The sequence below is a fragment of the Lycorma delicatula genome, chromosome 8 (genome assembly GCF_047948215.1).
Source record: "Lycorma delicatula isolate Av1 chromosome 8, ASM4794821v1, whole genome shotgun sequence".
Classification (NCBI taxonomy): domain Eukaryota; kingdom Metazoa; phylum Arthropoda; class Insecta; order Hemiptera; family Fulgoridae; genus Lycorma; species Lycorma delicatula.
The window spans coordinates 44,418,501-44,441,382 of record NC_134462.1 but is presented as its reverse complement, the minus strand read 5'-3'; the positions used below and the strand labels follow the sequence as shown (position 1 = coordinate 44,441,382).

General features: G+C 27.4%; 1 protein-coding gene across 2 annotated transcripts in view; it reads right to left on the bottom strand.

Moving 5' to 3' along the window:
* The window catches only part of LOC142328784 (uncharacterized), an 85,580-nt gene that overhangs the window by 42,104 nt on the left and 20,594 nt on the right, over positions 1–22,882 (bottom strand). For both annotated transcript variants that reach the window (XM_075372814.1, XM_075372813.1), the window contains exons 4-6: positions 19,125–19,325; positions 10,051–10,200; positions 8,222–8,321 (exon numbers count right to left, since the gene is read on the bottom strand). In XM_075372814.1, coding sequence (XP_075228929.1) covers positions 8,222–8,321; positions 10,051–10,200; positions 19,125–19,325 — 451 coding nt within the window. The remainder of the gene's footprint in view (positions 1–8,221; positions 8,322–10,050; positions 10,201–19,124; positions 19,326–22,882) is intronic.

Genomic DNA, 22,882 nt, shown 5'->3' with positions numbered 1-22,882 from the left:
TATAGTAAAATCAAAAGATCAATTTCATTTTAGAAAAAAAAAGTTAAGTTTTAAGGCTTGAAATAAATTTTGGAGGCATGTTGAAAAAAGGGCTTGTCATTGCATATCTTCAAAAAGTAAGCAAAAGTAAGCACAGAAATGTAAAGTATACATGTTTATATAACATTTTAAACAGTTCAATTGAAATTGAGAAGATTTATAGCTATAAAGTTTTAGTTATAAAAAATGAAGAAAATCAAGCTGTAGTAAGACACTGATGTCACCTAATATTTTTGTTCTTAATTTGCATTAATTATATAAGAAGCAACAATAAAAACTGCAGGATACTATATGTCTGAAATTATAGAATTGTTATTTAAATAGTAAGATTATAAAGAATGGACAAAATATACAAGATATCAAAAGACAGATTACCACAAGTTGGGAAAGCTTTAATGTAGAAAAAACTGCTGGTTTAAAGAATGGGTGAAGAAGCTTTTGATAAATGGCTTCATTGGAAAATATTGAAAATTAGAAGAGTAAATAGAATATGAAATGAAAGAGTTCTAATATGAACTGAAGGAGAGTTTGTACCAGACCACTTATTATGACATCCACAGTAAGTGAATTTCATTTTAGAAGGAAGTGTAAAAAGTAAAAACAGGCTAAACACTGAATATACGTAACAGTTAATTAAAGATGCGTATGTTAAGAGAATGCCACAGAATGGAAAGGAATAAAGAACTGCTCAAAACAGTCAACAGACACAAAAAAGTAAGACTGAAGTTTATTCATATCATAATCAGTGCATTATAAAACAGGAACTTGCTAAAATAAAGGAAAATGTAAACATCATAAATTCTACATGATGCCTTGTTTGAAAAAACAAATAATTACGATTAGCAATTAATGATCTGAAGAACTGAGCAAATGGAGAGTTAAAACAAAAATGTATTCTATGTCCTTAATCAGAACTTTAAAGAAAAACAAGTTCCAGGAGTGTAAGGAAACTGCTTACTACTGTAATGAACAAAAAACAATGTAGGTAACTGAAAAGCATTTCTTAAATATAAGTTTCAGAAGAAACTAGAAAACAAAATCATGGCATAGATAATGAAATCTATGAAAAAACCTATAAAAAACAATTCTGAGCAAGTATAAATTAAATAATTTAAGTATGCCTCGAGTAATAAATTTAAGAGAATTGGGGTTGATAGAATCGGGGAAAAATTCTAAGAGGAAAAGTTTTAAAAACATGACCAGGAGTGATGTTTTAACCAAGTGAGAAAGGTGTAATAGAGAGAAAATTAACAGACACTGATGACAAATCATAAAAGAAAGAACACTCTTACATTAGCAAAAACATAAAAATAACTGAGCATCTGGTAGCTACATGATTTATCAATAATGCAGAACCAACCTCTTAAACATTATAGATAAAAAACACATCAGAATTACATTAAATGATTTTTAAAACGTATACCATGAAGAATTTTCAGTCTGAATACCATGATTTCAATCATAAATCAACAAATTTAAACAAAATCCTATTAAATTTAAGCTATTTAAATAGACAGATTTAAACTTATCATTTAAATAAGAATAATTAAGTTCTCAGAATAATATAATGCTGTTTTCATTTCAAAATTAAATTTGCAACCAACAAAAATAAATAAGTCTGAAACAAACTATGACCTTAATTTATTTTAACTTAATACTTTAAAAAAAATTAAAATCCTATCAATAAAAAAAAGTAATAAAAGGCACAAAAAGATATTTTCTAATAGGCCCTCACATTGCAGGAAATTGAAGTAAAATGGATGATACTGAACAGAGCTATGAAGAAATATGTTTTTTAAATAAATTCAAATATTAGTAAACTGGACAGAAGTGACATAAAAACTATCAATCAAAATAATCATGCAAAAAATCAATGTAGAGCTCAATAATTTTTTTTAAACAATATGATCAAAAAGAAACAAAGAATACCAGTTACAAATATATAAATGAAACAAACTACTAAAATCTGAATTTATTTTGTCATCCAATAAATAAGGATAGAATACATGAAAATTAAAATGATTTTGTTAGTGAAGTAAAACATAATGGCTAAAATAATTAAGATTCACAAGTTAAACTAAGTACTCTTTTGTTCAATGAAATTAATATTAAGACAGACATAGTTATATCTAAACAAACAGCACTTTCAAAAAATACCATGATAAAAAACATAAGGGATTAACTGCAAATAAAGTAATATAAAATTATCTCTTAGTAAAAGAAAAAAAGACAATCTCTGATAAATTAACAACAGTATATATAAGTAAAAAAAAAACAGTAGTAATTTAACAGTAATTTAATAGAAATATTTAATTATGGTATCATCCACTTCTTTAGGAAAGGAAAGGTTGCTCCCAACTTCAATACTAAAAACAATTTATCAGCAAAATTAAAATAAAAAGTAATGGTAAATTAAAAAAATAACTGAGCAAACATACAATATAGAAAACATTCACAAAACATTACAAAAATAATGAAATACAATGACCACCAAATGCAGTAGAACCCCATTTATTCGTTAATATACCAATTATACCTTGAATACATGTTCTAAAAGCAAATCAGCACAGTTTACAATGTGATTTAGTACAATACCAACCAGTGTTATCAACAGAAACACTTTAAAAAAAAGATACAAAGGGAAAATTCTTACTGCTACAGTGTGGTCTACCACTCACCACTGTTATACAACAAAAACACAGACAAGACAACTACATGGCTACACCACAAAAGGCAAACTGTATATTTAATCCAGCTGCGAGTTTTTACTTACGTACAGTCATAATGTACATAAAAGACCCAACTGTGAATGTTGTACTTTCTTCTCTAATGAAAAGGTAAAGGAATAGGGTGATAATTAACCAAACCGTCACTATTTGATTCTAACCTCTGGACCTCAAAAAGGAACGAATAAAAAACCAGTTCATAAGATGAGCTGAAAAGCTTCATAAAACAAAATAAGTAATGAACTGCTTACTTCAAAATGATATGCTATACGGTGGTACGCTATGAATTACTAACTTCTAGTTAACAATTATGGGATAATCCCTACCAGGAAAATCATACAACACTGGCTTAAAAAAAAAGTTAATGACTTTTTTGTAAATAACTCTTTCTATAACTAACCATCAAAAGTATGATTCAATTTCATAAATTGTCAGCTTACACCATCAGAAATGGATTATTTAACACAGACCACCCTATAACTTTATCATTAGTTTTTTATAGCTTTGTAAAAAAACAACCAAAATCTAAGATGTTAGGAGGAAAATAAAAATAATCCATTCAATATCATGCAAACAAAGCACTAAAATTCTAACAAAAGAATGAAACAAAAGTCTAACTATTACAAATCTCTTCATTAAAGCAGTGAATTCTCAATTAAAAAAATTTTTTTTTTGCACCCAGGGAAGCAATACTTCTTTAAACAAACTGGTTCAACAATACCAATGCTAGGTATCATGAATAACTATATAACAGTAATATAAGGCAAATAAAATTAACCATCAAAACGCACAATATCACAGGCAAAATAATAAAGATTTAAAACACATTATGAAACACAAACAACACATTGTAATATCTATCGAGTATAATACTTTAAAATTGTAAAAACTCCTAAATAATTCTATCAGAATCAAATGAATAACAGTTATCCCCAAAAATGAAAGGCTGCACCCTTAAAAAAAGGTATTGAAAAGAAGCAGGCAGGAGAGTCATCTCGTTTCAAACTCAATGATACACAAGGGCACAGATGAGGACCCAACACCAGATAAGGCTTTTCAAAAATTCCTGACCTTTTTTATATTATGCAGCTGTTATAGCCAAGTTAGCTATGGATTCACAGCTAACTTGGCTATGAATCCAAGCCATATATGTTATGAACATATGTTACTCGACGTATGTTATGAACTCTATTTCAACCAATATCCTGAAGATCAAAAAACCAGTGCTACCACTCTTATATTCCACTTTCCTCAAATAAATTTTCTAAAGTCTGTCTTTCAATACTAACTACACATTTTTATCATAAAAACTGGGGTTCTACTACACAATGTATTTTACTTGAAATACATTTAAATACAATCATTAATAAGTAAGTACTACAATAATGATATTTAATAAAGTAATTTTCAGTAGAAAATATATAAATAGGTACAAAATGTGTCAAAGTTAATGCATGTGTGCACATGCACGTGCGTGTGTGCATGTGTGGGGATAAATAAATATTTATATATATATATATATATATATATATATCTTTTATTCAGTTTATAAAAAATTTTCATGATAAGTTAGAAATTAATAAATAAATCAAGATAAAAAACCTTGAAAATATAGTAATTTCCATTTCAATATGAGTTTGTGAGAATAGAATACTAAAAAAAAAAGAGTACAAGAAAAATAATAAATATTAAAAAGTAAGACAGAATAACTATATTTTTTGAATAATTTTCAATCGTAGAAAAAGAGAACAAAAGACTGAATTTCTACAGAACTTGTTTAATTATTTTGTATAACTCTATATTGATAGATACTTAAATTAAAGCCAGTCACTATCTAACTGTATTTTTTATATTACTGAAGTACTCTTTAGCAGACATCATCCATATCTCAGACATTCTTTTTTTTAATAATGAACATTAACAAGTTATGTTTTAGATTCCTCTCAGTCATGTTTAACTAAAAACAAACAATTGTTTACTCAACCAACTAAATATTTAAATAATCTACATACGAGTATAAATACGAGATGAAATAGTGTACACTACAAAAGCACTTCAACAAAAGAAAGACTCAATAAACTAGTACCTGGGCCTAATTTACATGTTTTATAAATATATAAAATTAAATACATATATATATATATATTTTTTTATTATTACAAAACTTATTTAAAGTGAACTTATTCATAATATTTAAAAAGTTGTTGACTCTTTGGATCTTTAACTCTAAAACATGAAATTCAATATTTTCTGTATTTCACACTTAATATGTGATTTAACTATTCTAAAGTTGGTTAAACCCAAAGTTGACAAAATTCTCTTTCTATAGAAGCAAAAACTTAAGGAGGCCCAACTCTCCCAACATCCTACAGATAAGCTAACAAGACTCAAGAAAGGTAATTAGCACCAAAAATAAAGCTTCTAATAATAGTAATAACATTACTTATGAGATGATAGTAACTGGTTAGATCTAATAATGCATTAAGATGGTAGGAGAACACAAGGCAGAGAGGTTTGAGAGCTCATGAATTACTGATAAGAGTAGGAAGAAGGCAGAAAAGAAACTAGCAGACTCCCAAAATAAGACTAAAGGATTACAGAAGACAAACTTAAATAATTACTAACCAAGCTTTATTAATTATTAATATTACAGGTTAGGTAATCTCTCACCTGCAAAAGACAAATTATTAATATTACAGGTGAGGTTTTAGTACAAAAATTAATGAATAGTTTTTCTTTCAAAATTATAAGGATCCTTTGATAGCTTATAGTATATTAAAAAAGGAAGTTTCAGTGTGCCAGAACATCAACAAAACATTATAAGACCACGGGCAGGATAACCAACGAGTAGCCAATTGGGACAACCATTTAATATGAAGCTGAATGACGACTTTATATAAATATAAAGCTGAATAAAGATGTAATATTATTATTTAACACAAAAGAAAATATTAAAAACCATAGTAAAATAATTTTCCAAAATTATTTATTCTACTGAAACAACTTTTTTAATTGAGTTTTTTCAGTTTCAAAAATTTTTGTTACAAAAATTCAATTTAATAAAACACTCTTCAGGTCCAACATTAATCAATAATATTATTCTATTATGTTCAGATATACTATGATTCTGCTGGAAAAAGCCATAATTGCTTTTCAGAAAAGCTGCAAAAATTCATAAAGGCTGGTTTTAATAATGGTGGTCAACTGGTAAAACAAAAAAAAAAGAGAGAAATGGTTTGATTATTAGGAAAAGTTTTTTTACTTATAATCATTAACCAACCAATTTATGAAAAAACACATCACACATTTTTCAGAAACAAACAGATTAAAAAATAAATCCCAAACATCCAGTTCAAAAATAGTAACTTAGCCCTTTTTTTCCCAACAACAGGATGAATTTGGTTTAACGAATCACAAAACTTTATCCACGCACATACTTCATATTATAAAATATGATTTTAAGTCAAAAAAAAGGCCAAGTTGCTAATTAGTCAACAGATCCAAAAAGCTAAGCTTGTCAATAAAATTACACATAGATGTTCAACAACTTCCTTTATTTGTAGCAAAAATTTTAAGTGACTGAATTTTTTTTTGCTTGATGAATTAGTTCACTACATAAGCTTGAAGCTTGTGCATAGGAATATGAAATGTACTTTGTTTTAGCATATGAAAAATGCCATGCCTAACCCGGGACCTCCAGGCCGAGATACTACCACTCCAGCACGAAGATTGGCACTGTGTTACAGATTTAATTTTGTAACATAATCTAATACCTAAATAAATTAAAAAACTTAAATCTCACATGAGAAAAACAAATATCAGCAGGACAGTGACACAAAATAACAGCCAAATTTAGATTAGTACAAAACAGGAAAGCTTGTTTTTGAAGCATTATATTTTGAACTACTTAACAGCTAAGTTTTATACCACACAATAGCTAGCATTACACCACATAATTCGTATAACTGTTGAGAGTTCTAATATATTTGAAAAAGATTGGTAATAATAATTTAAAAATTATATCAAAATATCTAATTTTTCACCTCATTTCTTGACAGTGCATTTAAAACTTCTATTTTAAAATTATTCTAAAAAAATGATCACTTAAACATACATCACAACAGTTTTATCTCATTTAAATAAAATACTTTTTTTTTAATTTTTCCTTTGGTCACTTTCCATTATGCAACCATCTTTAAAAAAAATTCAATGTAGAAAAAAAATCTCCTGCATCAAAACATGAGTTAACATTATTATTACAGAATGTAATATTTTTATAAATCTAATTAACAAGATAATGGAAAAGACAGTGTGAATATTTGTATAGCTGTTTTACTGTGGAATACTGGTGTAGTTAATTTTCAATTCAATTCAACATAAATTATTATTTTATCATCATTTTTAATACTACAAAAAAATACAAATAAGATTTTATTTCTATAAAAAAAAAAGACAAGGAAATCCAACAACTAGTTTAATTTTACTTAATATGTTTATTGGATAGATCATATTTTTATAAAGAGAAGTTTATGATCCACAGCACCAACAGTAAGCAGTCAGTCTTTTCAGTTTATCATACTCTTCAATTTTTTTTATGTATTTGAAGCAGAAATAAAAGAATTGATTAGCTTAATTCAAATGTCTAAGTGATAAATTTTACACAAGAATTCTTGTCAATCTTGTACAAAAAAAAGTCAATCTGCACATTGAATATAACAACTGATAATGTTTCATCTATTGAATCAGAGGTATATTTGATGACAAATAATAAAAAATTTTAAAGACCTTATACTAAAGCTTTTTAATTTTTTACAACTGTTTATTTTATTTTACAATATTTTAGTTTTATTTATCTTTTGAAGATAATAGATCTCAAAAAACTCTCTTAACATAAAAAAAAGCTGTATGCAAGTAATGTAAATATGACAAATGTTTCTTAATAAAAAAAAAGAAAGTGAATGAAACTTACATGCTACCAAAGATAAGCTAAGCTGATGGGAATACATAATATATATTATTTTTCAACTTTTTTTTTTTTAATTTTAATACAAAGATATTTTTAATATTTAATGACTTCAGACCATGTGTATCATTACACTATACCAATCCAACATTAGGCAATGATGCCAAAAGAAATGAATATATCTTTGAATTATATTAGTTCTGATTATCAGAACTTTTTCTTTACAAAACGAAAAAGAATCATAAAAAACTGTCCATTCAGTAAAGAATAAGGACTGAAGATATATAAAAGGAATTCATAATAAGATATGAGAACCACAACTTTTTTTAAAGTCGGTTAAACATAAAAGGATTATCAATAAGAACAATTTTTTAAATCAAGTCAAATACTTAAGGAATACTAAGAGATAAATAATAACTTAACAAAAAATAATTACATATGTTCTGCAAAAAACAATACTTTTATTTTGGAATAATAATTATTATTTACTTACCAGAAGAATAATGTGAAGATCCACTAGGTGTGCCGCTGTCCTCCATGCTAGATTTCATACCCGAATCATTTCTTTCTTCTGAGGTAGATTGCTGTAATGTCTGAAAAACAATATCATAAATATGTTATACCATATAAGTGTATCCACACACAGATATAAGTGTGTGCACATGTACTAAACACACATGTCTTCTAAAACTAAATACAAACTTTCAGCTTGACTTTTCTCTGAAATTCTGCAATGGTATGAAATTTTTAATCACTTAAAATGGAAATGACCTTGTTACAACCTTATACACTTTAATCTGACTATACATAAAACAAATTCAATTTTATAAATCAATAAGAGTGCCAATAATTTGAAAATTTCTACTTAGCCTGTACACATTACAACTAATTCATTTTAAAGCAGATGTTTCATTTTCAAAAATTTATAAAGTTATTTAAAGATAAAAATTTCAACTATTAAAGGCTTAACAACATATTTATAAAAAAAACCCCTGGTAATGTAAGAAGTCTATTGAGTTGCAAAATTTAGAAGTACAATTTATAAACTGGTTAATTAAAATGTTAGACATCACAAAATTCAAAAAAGAAGAATCCCTAACAATATCAACACAAAAAATGGTTTTATAATATTTATATTAAAAACAATCTAATTAAGGAAATAAAACTAAAAATGGCAATCATGAAAACAAAAGTGGAAATAGTGATAAAGAAGAAAACTAGCTCAATAATCTATAACATTATCTCATGCTAAAGCTTGTTATTTTGTTTAAGATGACTACAATCATGTTTATCAAATTAAAAACAGAATTTTTATCAAACAGGTAGAAAACAAGCAAACATGCAAGTATAAGTGATCACAAATTATTGTATGAATGTGGATACAGAACAATGTAGCACAAAACTTTGGTTACAACCATCAGATGTTTGTTTATAAGCTAAGATTTTGATTTTTGGAATGAATAATCAAAATAACATGAGTGATGCACAGAGCGACAGGCTGGCTGCATCACTTTTTATTTTTCAGTACTAATGCTAGTTCTAGAATTCATATCCCTGCCACTTTTTGATGAACTAATTTATTTAACAAATCATCAAATTATTTTATAGACATTCTTATAAAATTAAAAAGAATTCTTCTTATATTAAAAAATACTTGTTGCTTTATAATAAAAAAAACAAATTGTAAACATTCTTTTTTTTTGAAGTTCTAGTATTAATTATACCATCTAATATCACAATGCTGCAAAATAAACAGTAAGTATAGGGAACTAAGTTTATAAATGCAATAAGTAAAATTTATAATTGATTATAAATTTAATAGATTACTTAGCACTCTTGTTTAGATTTTAATATAATCAGCCTTAGAAAATCTCTGCAGGAGAAAGCCTATATATGGCTGAAGGACACACAGCTTTTATTAAATAGAAACCTAAAATTAAATTATTTAGAACATCATAAGATAAACACATTATAACCCAGATAGATGAGATGAAGCATATGTATGCTAGAGCAGAGATGGTGGGATTAGTAAACCTTCCAGTGAGGACTGATTGTATAGCACAAAATTCAGTTAGAAACTTACACGATTAAAGATTCTTTAAAGATATCTGATATCTTCAAAGATATCAGATAAGTAATGTTTAATAATAAAAAATTTAATACTGAAACCAGTTAAAACTACTTTCTTCTGCGACAGAAATTTGAACATATTTAAATACAAATTAAATTTACTTTATAGATTTTTTTTTATGAAACAAAATAAATACTAATATATTATAACAATAACCAAAAACTGAAATAAGTTACATCTTTTTCACTTACAGGGGTAGGTTCATCATCGACACTTTCCTGTGAGGCAAATCCTGGTTCTGATTCAGTGCTAGGTTCATTTCTTAATGAACCTTCAGCTTCACTATGTGGCTCCATTTTAAGAGATGAATTTGGATTAGGAGAAGCAGCACCACTACCAACCTAGTCAATACAACACAAATAAAAATAATATAGCAAGTACAAAATTAAAAATGTTAAAAAATCCCCAACATTAAAAAAAATGAAATAAAAAAACAGAATTTAAAGAAAATTAAAAATTGTACAAAAGTTTATGAGATTTATGGATCAAAACCTTTGGGGGAACATGACAAATAATTTAAACCAAGAATCATGTCAAGAATTTAAACATGAAAGAACCAAGTTAAAAGCTGCAATAGGTACCGACAAAAATGTGAACATACAACGCATAGGTGAAACACTTTACCCCCTTTTCAATTTCGTTATGGTCAAGGGGTTAAAAATCAGGTAATTAACTTTTTAAATATAGATTTAATTTCCTTTCTATATTTTTTTTGTTTTCAGTCATTTTAACTGGTCCAAAGCTTTTCTCCATCTCTTTCTGTTCTGTGCTTTTAACCTCAATGCATTTACTCTAACCTATATCCTCAGTTATTTATTTTTTATCATCTAATCTCTGCCTTCCTATATAGTTTTAAGCTTTCACACATTTTCCCTATAAAATTAACTAAACCTGTCTGTCATAATATATGTCCAACCAACCTATTTCATCTCTTTACAAGATTTGATCACAAGCTTTTCTCCTCACCTATTCGCTTAATAAGACCTCATTCAATTTGTTTAAGTATCAGCCTACCTAATTTTCAACATCCTCCTGACTACTTCAAGAGCTATATTATTTTGCTTCTGCTTTTTCTACTGCCCAATGTTTCACTAAAACAAAGTTTTAAACTGTACACAAATATTTCTAAGTGATGAATAACAAAATTCTCCCTTGTCTAAAATATTGTGTTCCCCTATCCTAAAATTTAATTTCTCATTATTATTTTTTTTCCACACCTTATAGTCTTTATTTTACTTATAATTATTTTCAAATTAGTCCTACTAATATAAATATAAATAAGTACATTAACACACACTTAACAAAAAAATTAATAAACACACACAATTTTCCACCAATATACATACAACAGATCAATATAATTTTGATAAACTATATATCATTTATAATATGTAATTTATAATTTTATATAATCATTTTAAATTATATTTTATATTATCTTTTTTTTTTAAATTTAAGAATATTTACTGTTGAAAAAGACTGAACCTGAACAAGTAAACAAATACATGAAAAGCAGCACCTATAACATAAGCAGAATCTTGGCAGTTAAAATTATGCTACAGACATGCGCAGCAACCAAACTTCTTTATTAGAATGATACACAATAGTAAATGGAAAAACTAACTGCAGAATTATTTTACAGATTGGTAATGGAACAATACAGAAAAGAACTTGTTGCAAATCATCTGTACATAACCAGCTTTAAACTATCTTAAATACAGACTTCATTTTATATTTATTCTGAGATCACAGACAATAGTAGGATTTTATTGTAAATGAATCATCCACACATAAATACTTAAAATTTAACACATTTGCTCCTATACCCACAAACCTAAAGAATTTTCACTATATGCATGCAAGGAGAATCCTTCTTCCATGTGACACCCACTATACTGAGATCTCAAATATTGCTCATCCTATAAACTATGGATGGGAAAATCACATTATTCTTTTGCTGTTACAATACAGCACTCAGAAAGATCCAATTTTGACCTCAGTAAAGTTAAATATGATTTTAAGCACAGAACCTTTCATTTTAATGATATTCTTTTTAGTAAAAAAAAATTGATATTTCTCAATCAGATGAGTGATATTTTACTCATTCATAATTATACTTTTTTATAGCTAAGTTCGTATACAATAGAATATCAATAATTGTTTTATTTTGGATTACTGTTTACTGATTTCTGATTTAAACTGTAAAACTAAGTATTATGATCTAACATTAAAATTAATAGCAGCAATGCATGAGCTGAGTTTATAAAATTTCACTGTGTGGAAGAAAAATATGCAGAATAGGAATTGCTTAATTAAAAAAAAAATAAAAATCAAGTACAGTACACTATTAAAAAATGTTTTAAAAGCGTTGTAAATGGGTCAATCCATTTGAAGTGACCCAAGGCTGGTTGCTTGACCAATTAAAAAAAAACTGAAACTTATCCACTTGTTTCCTACATGTCGTCTCAGGACCTTAAAACTATTTTTTTTAATTTGTTTATTTAATTCAAGGAGAGAGTTTGGATTTTTTATGTTATATTTATCATAATATGTTGTTAACTAAACCAACTTATTGTTACAACAACAGTTCTGGTTTATAAATTATTATAACAAGAATAATATGTATGTGTTTTTAAAACTAGAGTTAATTTATAATGTATTTATTCACTTACTAATACCTTACTACTTTGGTTTATTCATAATAAAATTTAGTTGCATTTATTTATTTTGAAAAGAGGGTTATCTTTCTACTAGATCAACTTCTTATTTATCCTGTTTACTTTATAAATTTTAGTGAAGTTTTTCATTAAAAATCTTTTTTAATTCTTATGTTTGTAAGAAATACAAGGAAGTATCTTCATCAATGAAGACTCATCTGGCCAAAACTGTATTTTTCAAAATAGAAATTATTTCATAAAGTTCACTGTTTACAGAATTTTTAAATAAGCTGAAATAAATAAATAGCCTGTATAAAATTAAAAAAATGTGAAAAGCATTTTACATAATATTTTACAAAAAAAAAAAAACTGAAAGCTAAAAACTAGATAAGCATCTACATTATAATTATACTAACTATAACATTACTAACACATTAATTGAATTTCATGATGTAAACACAATTATAAATATTTGTGTTGTAGTTATATTTGTGTTGTAGTTATATTTTGTGTTATAAAACTCTGTAGGTTTAATATGAATGTGCTAATGTAGAAGATAGGTATTAGTAAGATGGGTAGCATTATACACAGCCGCTTTTGAGGAAGGTAGTAATTATAAGTTAACACACAGAACTAGTATAACTGCTTGTTTCTGGAACAGAATACACAAATATATAAGTCACTGTACAATATATTTGAACAAGTAACTTCATACACCATCTGTTAACTGTAAAAGGTTATGTGCCATTTATTTTCTTTGACACATTACATTTTTTTTCTTAAAAAATATCATGAATATAAAGGATTTATTGAATCAGAAAGTGCATAAAAAAATCTCTGTTATATACTGAGATCATAAAACTGCTGTGGCAAATCACTAATTTATTCTGCGCATAATTTTTTTATAGCTAAGTTCATACACAACACAATATCAATAATTGTTTTATTTCGGATTATTGAGTTCGGATTTAAACTGTAAAAACAGCCATTATGATCTAACATTAAAATTAATAGATGCAATGCATGAGCTGAGTTTATCAGTTTCACTGTGTGGAAGAAAAATATGCAGAATATGAACTGCTTAGTAAAAAAAAATTAGAAATCATGTACAGTACACTATTAAAAAAATGAAGTGACAATCTACATGAAGTGACCCATGGGTGGTTGCTTGACAAATTCAAAAAAATTGAAACTTACCCACTTGTTTCCCACATATCCCAGGACCTTAAAACTATTTATTTTTTTTATTTTTATTTTTTATTTAAGCAGTTTACCTGTGGTGGCCATTTTTGTTATGGTGCACAACCATATTTTTATGATTACGAGTGTTTACAAAAAAACTAAAAAAGTATTGGTCCTGGAAGGATGAAACAAAAAGCAGTTTATTCATATTTCTCAAGGTAAAAGATTGGTCCAGTGATTTATTTACTTATCTCTCTTCGTTCTATAAGAAAATTACCAATAAAGTTGAACATTAAAAACAGTGAAATTTCATTTTTGGTAATTTTTTTTAAGAGGCACGAATGGTATACACAGTTTGAATTATTTTTTTATACGTATATGTTAGTAGTTTTACCATTAATAATATTAATGGATATCACCATTAATATTACCCCTAAATTTTTGAAAAGTTTTAAAAAAAATTCAGATTTTGGCTTCAAATAATTCTGATGGGGCTGGTGATAAAAATCTTAAATTTGCACAACTAACAGTGTTTTTATAGATGTTTAATAAAAACGTTTCTTGTGTATTGTACTAATAAAAACGTTATACCCTCATAAAAATCATCAAAAACCTGTTAAAAGCAATGACTCATTATTAAATGCTTCAATGGGTTCTTGTCTTCTTGGCACTTTAATATCTTTATACTTATTTCTGTAGTTGAAAGACTCGTTTGAACCATTCAACTGCAAAGTTCATGTTATAACAGGCGCTTGAAGTCATTTCCAGTTGTCAGGAGGATTCATGTTGCAACATGCTCATTTATGCTTGCTGCATCAATTAGCTTTGCAGTTACACACTGGTCAGTTTGATATTAATCAGGACCTATTCACATGCGAGTGTCTCAAATTTCATCCTGTGTTTGGAAGTGTTAATTAAATAAATAAGTTTTACTTAATAATATTACATTTGTAAATTTTAAAATCAGTTAAATTTTTACATTATTTTCAAGTAATTTCACATAAAACAATGGAAGAACGATGTTCCATAGGAATTTATGTAAACTAAGAGTGTCATAAAACAGTGTATGGTTCAGTGCCAAAAGAACTCACTAAAATTAGTGAATTTCGTGATGAAAACCAACAACTTATTTTTATACATGTTAATTCAGTTGTCACTAGTATTTGTAAATATCATGAAAAAAAGGTTTTGTCAAAATTCAGTCACCTGTATAGACAGTTCTGTTGTGACTCTTTAAGAACTCATAAAAAAACAGTTAAGAAAACTTAAGACAAACAACATTAGAGCAAGCTTTTAAGCTAACATTAGAGCAAGTATTTAAAGCTCAAATTTAAATTTAGTTCCTGGAAACTGTTTCAAGTTTTTTTTTCTCAGCAGAACGAAGAACTATATGAATGTGAAGACCAAGAGCAATGCATTGACCTACATCATAATATTGAACAATTGTATGCTGCTTGTAGCAGCATCACCTCCATCAAAATTGAAAAAAATTAAGCACGGATGATCAAAGGCAATCAACATTCAAATTTAAAATAATTAAATATCTGAAAAATTAAAAAAGATCTTCGACAGTGTTTTGACTCAAAAAGTTTCTGAAAATGAAAATCCAGCTCAATCTTCTTTACATGAAAATGATGATCTTATCTTAAAACTAAAAGAAAAATGAGTTCTTGCTTCTAAAGAAGATAAGGTTAAAATTATCAGTTTACTTCCCCAATCTTGGACAAGATCTAAAATATTGTCAGAGTTCAATGTGTCTAAGCATTTGGTTAAACTTACTAGAGAATTAGTTAATGAACAAGGCATTCTACTGGAGTTAGGTAAAAGACAGGAATTAGTAATGATACAATTACAAAAGTTGTGTTATTTTATGAAGATGACTGTAATAGCAGGCTGTGTCCTGGTAAAAAGGATTGTGTTAGCACACGTGTTGGTGTCAAAGTGCATAAGCAAAAGCACCTGAGTGTAAACCCTGAGGAAAAGATTGGAAGATCAAAGTTCTGCTAACTCTATCCTAAATGGTTATCTTGGCTGGTCCATCTGACACTCATAAGTTTGTGTCTGCCCCCACCATCAGAATATTAAACTCATGATTGATGGTCTCAAATTTAATGTTGATTATAAGGACTAAGTAGACATCTTTGATTTTGACAAGGATAACTGCAGCTGTATGATGAATATGTGCACCAAAAGTCCAGGTAAGCAGGCAGTTTTTGACATGCTCAACTTTTCCGAAGAGTATGATATGTTGCCAGATACAATAATGTACAAACAGTGGGTAACAGCTGATAGGGCAGAGATGATTACTGTTCTTCAGACCAAAGATGAGTTTTCAAATCATTAGTGGAAAAATTGGAAAAGCTGAAAACTCACAGTTTCACGTCAAAATCTCAAGCAAAGTTTTTCAAGAAGAAAAAATCAGAATTAGGTAAAGAAGAATGTTTGGTGATGGCAGGCTTTGCAGAAAATTTTCAATTTCTTGTTCAAGATAAGATACAAAGCTTCCATTGGGTCAACAGCCAAGTCAAAAGTGCCTGAATGGCACTTCTTTGAATCATCCCGTGGAAAAATGCCTGAGATGCTGTGGAAGGAATAACAAAACGAGAGGTGGCAAAGGCAAGTCTGCAAAGGCCATTAAACAGTCAGACACTGTTTAATGAAATATATTCATTTTGTAATCACAAGCTGAAAAACATCAACTATTTTTTTTATCAAACTGGATGAGACAGCTAAAATTTCAGAAATCTGAAAAACCATTTTGACTGCTGTGAAATAGTTGTGGGAACTAGAAGCTACCGCAAGTATGTTCCTGTGTCAGAAAGCATTTAAAATTTTACTTTACTTCAGACTCCAAGGACTATGAAGACCATCATGCGTCAAGTATTGTACCACTTTCACTTAAGGAAAAAGACTTGCTTGTGTGTACGACGATCAGTGATGGATAGGAGAAGTGGTAGATATTATCCTCGAAGATGACAATGTGAAGGTTCATTTTTTCCACTCAGCTGGACCATATACATCATTTCAAAAATCTCAACAAGACCAAGTGTGGATACTGATCTGCACTAATGACAGTGATGGGTCATTCTCACACAATTTCAAGAGAATTATCAGAAGAGATATCACAGCTGTGTTAGTTAACCACACTAAATAACAAACTTTCATTGCTACAAAAACAGGCTATTTCATTGAAGAATAATTAGAATTTTGCTATCCCAAAATGAAATTTAAATAAATTAATTTTAATTTTAAATTAAATTTGATAAATTATCAAATTTATTTTTTCTTCAATAGCAATTACAAAAATAAACCAAAATAAAAATAAAAATAAATTCTTGAAAAAAGATGTGGGCTACTCATCGAGATCTCAGTACGGGTAAGTTTTACAAGCATCTTTGAATCAAAATTGTATTAGGTTACTGGTATTGGTTAAGTTATCATTAAATTATGACCTATCATTAATAATTTAAAAAACTATTTTAAAAATATTGAAAACATCAATTTCAACAACATAGGGGCTAAATATAAAAAAATTAAAGTACAAAGAAGGCAAGAAATCCCCTTAGAGCACTTACAGTGAGTCAAAATGTTATCACTTTTAACAGGTTTTTCATGATTTTTGGGAGGTTGTAACTTTTTTATTAGTACAATACACAAGAAAAGGTTTTATTTGCCATAAACATCTACGAAAACACTGCAAGTTGGGCAGATTTGAGATTTTTACAACAATCCCCATCAGAGTTACTTGAATCCAAAATTTCTTCTTTTTTTTAAAAACTTGAGTTTTCAAAAATTCATAAAAATTTAAGGGTAAGTACATCACCATTAATATTATTTATGGTAAAAGTACTAACATATATCTACATATAAAAAAATAATTCAAACTGTGTATGCCATCCCAGCCTCTTGAAAAAAATTACCAAAAGTGAAATTTCACTGTTTTTCATGTTTATCTTTATTTGGTAATTTTCTCATAGAAATAAGAGAGATAGGTTAATAAACCACAGGACCAATCTCTTACCTTGAGAAAATATGATTAAATTGCTTTTTGTTTCATCCTTCCAGGACAAATAGATTTTTAGCTATGATATTTTCCATGAATACAATCACAAAAACAGGTGTGCACACCATAACAAAAATGGCCACCACAGTTGAACTGCTTTGATAAAACATTTTTTTTAAAGTTTTAAGGTTTTTTAATGATATACTATTGCAAGATCTTCCACTTTTTGAATCAAAAGTATTTGCCTCAGACATGATTTAAATTAAAATTCATAACAACATGGTGAATTTCGAACAAAATGAACGAACGGTGAGAGCAGGCCCAGTGTTAACAATAGTCTCTTTGAAATCTTTATTATGTAACCACTCTTTACTTACAAGCATACCTCTACTATTTCAGCATTGACAGTATCACACTCTTTCATATCCTGTTCATAAAAATCTTGAAATCCCAAAAGAGAATGAAAAACATAGTTAATCTCATCAATATCACTACCTAATCACCCACAGTTTACTTGATCATTTATTTTTGTCTCCTTTGCGGAAGTCCACAATTTCTTTCTATATACTTCATAAATTATTCAAATAAATAATTAAGTCTTCATTTCATTATAAATTAAACTGTATTTCATAAAATAAGTGTGCTTTAAAACACATAGTACATAGAACTGAAGATTTTTCCTCTATGCTGATACATTACAAATTACAACATGATAAATTATTATTAAGACAATGAAATTCAAAGTTTGCATTAACCATTTTATATATGAGAATGGTATGATATACAAAAATAAGCAGCATCACTGGCTTCATAAGCCATCAGCAACTTAAACTATAAGTATAAAACAAGGTGCTTGTGATTGACAAAGTTAATTTACAAACTAAATATTTCAGAATAAACAAGTTACGACAATCCATTTTTAACTTAATTTAAATAATGTTTTTTTCAGTTTAAAATGATAAATATAGTTTTCACCTGAAAATGTTACTAAAGTTGGACAGACAACCTTTACAACCAGACCATACGGAAGTTAAAATATTTATAAAATTGCAGGTTTATTCAACAAGTTTTGTCATTTATTAGATCTAACATTGTTAAAATTGTCTTTCTAAGTCAAGAATAGTAATGAAAAGCTATGTTTGCAGATATAATCTAGAGATCAGCAACAACAGGTACAAAAGGTGGAATCTTCCTAGATGATTCCAATTCTACCTCGACCAAACACGAATAGAAATGAATCTATTTTTTCATTAAAAGATTCAAATATTTATAATTCAGAAATGTACTGTATAGTAAAATAAAACATATTTTATATTAATAAAATTTACTCATAAAAACAAACAGTTATTCACATTTTATATTGATCAGCTTTTTATTAAACATTACACATGTAACATCACCAAAACATAAAGAAAAAACTGACCGTTTCCTCACTACCACCAGTAGTAGTCTGTTCTGTTGATCCTGAACCAGACCCAGTAGAAGACTTACGAAGACGTTTCCGCCTTAACATTGATGGTGAGGGTGCCGGTGAGGATTCTGAATTCTTATCAAGAGATGAGCTAAGAGATATATTATGTTCAGGCATTTCCGCTAAACCTTTAACCTTCAACGTTTCAGCAGTCTAAAATAAGACATGACTGTTAATAGCTATTTAGGCACTACTATGAACAAAACATTAATAAAAACATATAACTTACTATATTTTTATCTGAAAGTTCACATAAAATTTTAACATAGCAAAAACGTTTTTGATTTCTTGGATTTTAGAAACACCTTATTACCATTTCACAGTTTGAAAATTCATCTATGCAAAGTTTCAAAACTGATTACAACTATACTGTCATTGCACATCAAATTTATCAATTTTTTTCAAAATGTCCTAAAACATAATCTGATAAAAAAACAATATAAATGATCCTTCCTAGAACAAATAAAAACATGTACTATATTCTCAAACATTCAAATAGAAATGCTTACTGTGTTTTATTGTTGATATGATAAGATGATAGTTTACTGTGCAATATTATTACACCATGCAAACTACAAAGTTCAATTAAAAGAAATTGTTTACATTTACTAAGACAACAATCAATCGCATTTTATTTTAAAATATATGAAGAGTAAAATATACAATTTATACATTTTTTTGAATAATGTATTTTTTTTCTTATTAGCTACTAGTTTTAATAAGTGATTATTAATGCATTATGCAGTATATACACTACTGTATGTACAATCTATTTACATACAGTATTAGTGATAGTGAAAATCTGTTATATGATAATATGTATTTTAAATAAACTTCTGGATATTACTTTTACCATGTATATAATAATGAAGTGTAGTATACTGTATTTTATTTTATTATTTACTGTTATACCTTAATAACAGTGCATGTAAATACTCAACTGCAGTAAAGTATTAGGTCACTTTAACTTTTATTTTATTAAATATTATTTTTGAATCAAATCGAGATTTTGGATTATCTGTAAACCTCTTCCTGGTTATTATCGTGGATAATTGAGAGTTGATTGTATTTTGAATAAGTCCAACAAATTTTCTTTTAACAAATGGATATTGAGAATCTAACTTTTTCTCAACACATTTTTGGCATCTTAAAAACCTTTACTTAATTTATAGATGCTAATGTTAACGTTTTTATTCACCTGTCTTTTACGTCTTTCATAAATTCCTGATAGTTTCACATCCTCTTATACACACAAGAAATTAAATAATAATTCAATATTCCACTCACGAACAAACTTGTACACTTATATTTATCAAATGAAACATACTTACTTATTACTTATTAGTAACTAACAAGTAAAACAAGTTATTTTGTTCCAACACATGAGATACAGTATAAACCTTAGGGATCTCTTTTTCTTTTATTTGATGCATAATTCAATAATAATTTAAATTTGAAAATTCCTTTTGTATAGCATAAATCATAAACCAATCAAAAAAATATTTCCTGTTATAAACAAAATTTAAGAGAAAGAGTAATATTTAGGGTTCTTATGACAGAAAACTTTAGCAAAAAGTGAATGTGTGAAGAAATTCTCCAGGAAATGCTAAAATAAAAGTGAAAAATCCGTTAAAAAATTGACATTTATAAACTGATTTTTAAAGACTATAACTAACTAATTTAACTATAACTAATTTCCATCATTTACACACAGAAAAATGTGTTCTGTGTGTTTCATTGTTTCTAGAAGAAACAATGAAACTTATCACAAAATTAGTTTACTAAAAACAAAACGTAGAAAAAATCTATGTTTCCCAATTTAGTCAGGAAACATACTTTACCAACAATAAAGTAGAAACTTTACTGTTGAATCTCCTAGGGGACCAATATCTAATGTATTCTTAGAATTTTAAATTTAGCCTTCATTATTGCAGTTTTCTATCATAAGCCTAACTCAAATTTTGTTCTTGCAAGAAGATATCTCTTTGATTGATACCTCTGACAATGCTTTACAGTCTTTAAGCACAATTTTCTTATCATAATATCATTATGTAAATTATTTGCATATAACAAAACATGTAGAATCTATAAAGTTTTGCCAAAACCTCAGTGATATAAAAGCTAAAACTATTTCTAAATAAGTTTTGCAAGCACTTTATGCTAAAGCTGAGATATAAAAATAAGCTAATAGTATAACCATCTAAAAATCAGCCAAACTTCAGCAGAAAATAATTAACATTCTAGCAGATTATTAATAAGATACAATGCATTATTGAAAGAAGAAAATGGACTTAAGTATGAGAGCTGACCATCCAAGAAATTAATGGTGATACTGGTATATGTGAATCCCTAATGCATGTAATTCTAAATTGATTGGGCAAATTATTCAACTGGAAACTCCAATGATGGTTTCAATGACTGGAAACTCCACGATTCAAATGGAATCATGACAAAACAAAACACCTTTGACGATTTCATAATTTTATTGAAAGAAGAAGGGTTCCACCCTCCCTTCTGCAAAACTACATTATTTATGATTTAATACCCGAGGTAGCCTTTTTAGAAAAGAATTCAAATTAAAACATAAAGAAATTTAAACAATTTTGACAGAATTTTTTTAAAGATTTCAATAAGGAGCAGTTTCTTTATTTTTCTTGTGAGAACAGTTTTTCATGATTTCTACTTTCAGCAATATATTTCAACTATTTTAATACAAGATTTCAAGGGACACAAATTAAAGCAAATATATTTTTTGAAATAATTATTTTAAAAATAAAAGATTAAAGAAATTTAAATATAAAACTTATTTCTACTGTATACGTCACAATAAATGGTTGTAAGTCATATGACTAAAAGCCAATACAAAAAAATTATTTTACAACCAATGATAAACTTGTTTTTGCAGAAATATGTTAGATGGATGGACACCTTATCTCTCCTGTTTGTCATCCTCAAATTATTAACTGATTCTCATGTGATAACTCTTCTTCATTGTCAGCCACCCAATTAATTTTCATAAGATTAGGTGTTCTTTGTTCTTCAGTCTCTAGAGCTTGAAATAATAAAAATTAAAACCCCATCAACTCTGATGGTATTCCTAAAAGTATATTAACTAAAAATAAGTAACTAAAAAATAAATATTTTTAGTGAAAAACATTTCAAACTAAACTTCAAGTAGCAAGCTTAGAACAATAATCTACTAAACAATTAAAACATACACGTATACATAGAAAAGTACTGACTGCTTATATTAAAAAAATTAATAAAACCTGTATTAATAAAATATTAAAAGGTTCATTAAAATTAGTTAAAACATTGCTTCACTTTTTGCTTTTTTTACTATCTCCAAATTAACAAATGCTTAATTAGAATTTTAAAATAGTAAAAGCAGATATTTCCTGTCTCAATTAGCAAATAAAATTAATTTAAAAGAAAAAGAAGCTAAAATATGTGCAAACAAACTCAAGAGTACATAAAAATTTTAATTAAATTTTAACAACAAAATTTCAACATTCTACTGATAGAATGCAATTCATTAACCCTTTGAATCCCAAAGTCTGACTTTCAGGACTTGGTAGCGATGATGCGTAAAAACCCAACGCCTAGTTTTAAAATTATTCTTGTATAAATAATACTTGATTTTCCTGTTATGCAATACCAAAATACTCAGAAAGTCATGTTCTTTTTAATAAACATATCATTTAGTAACA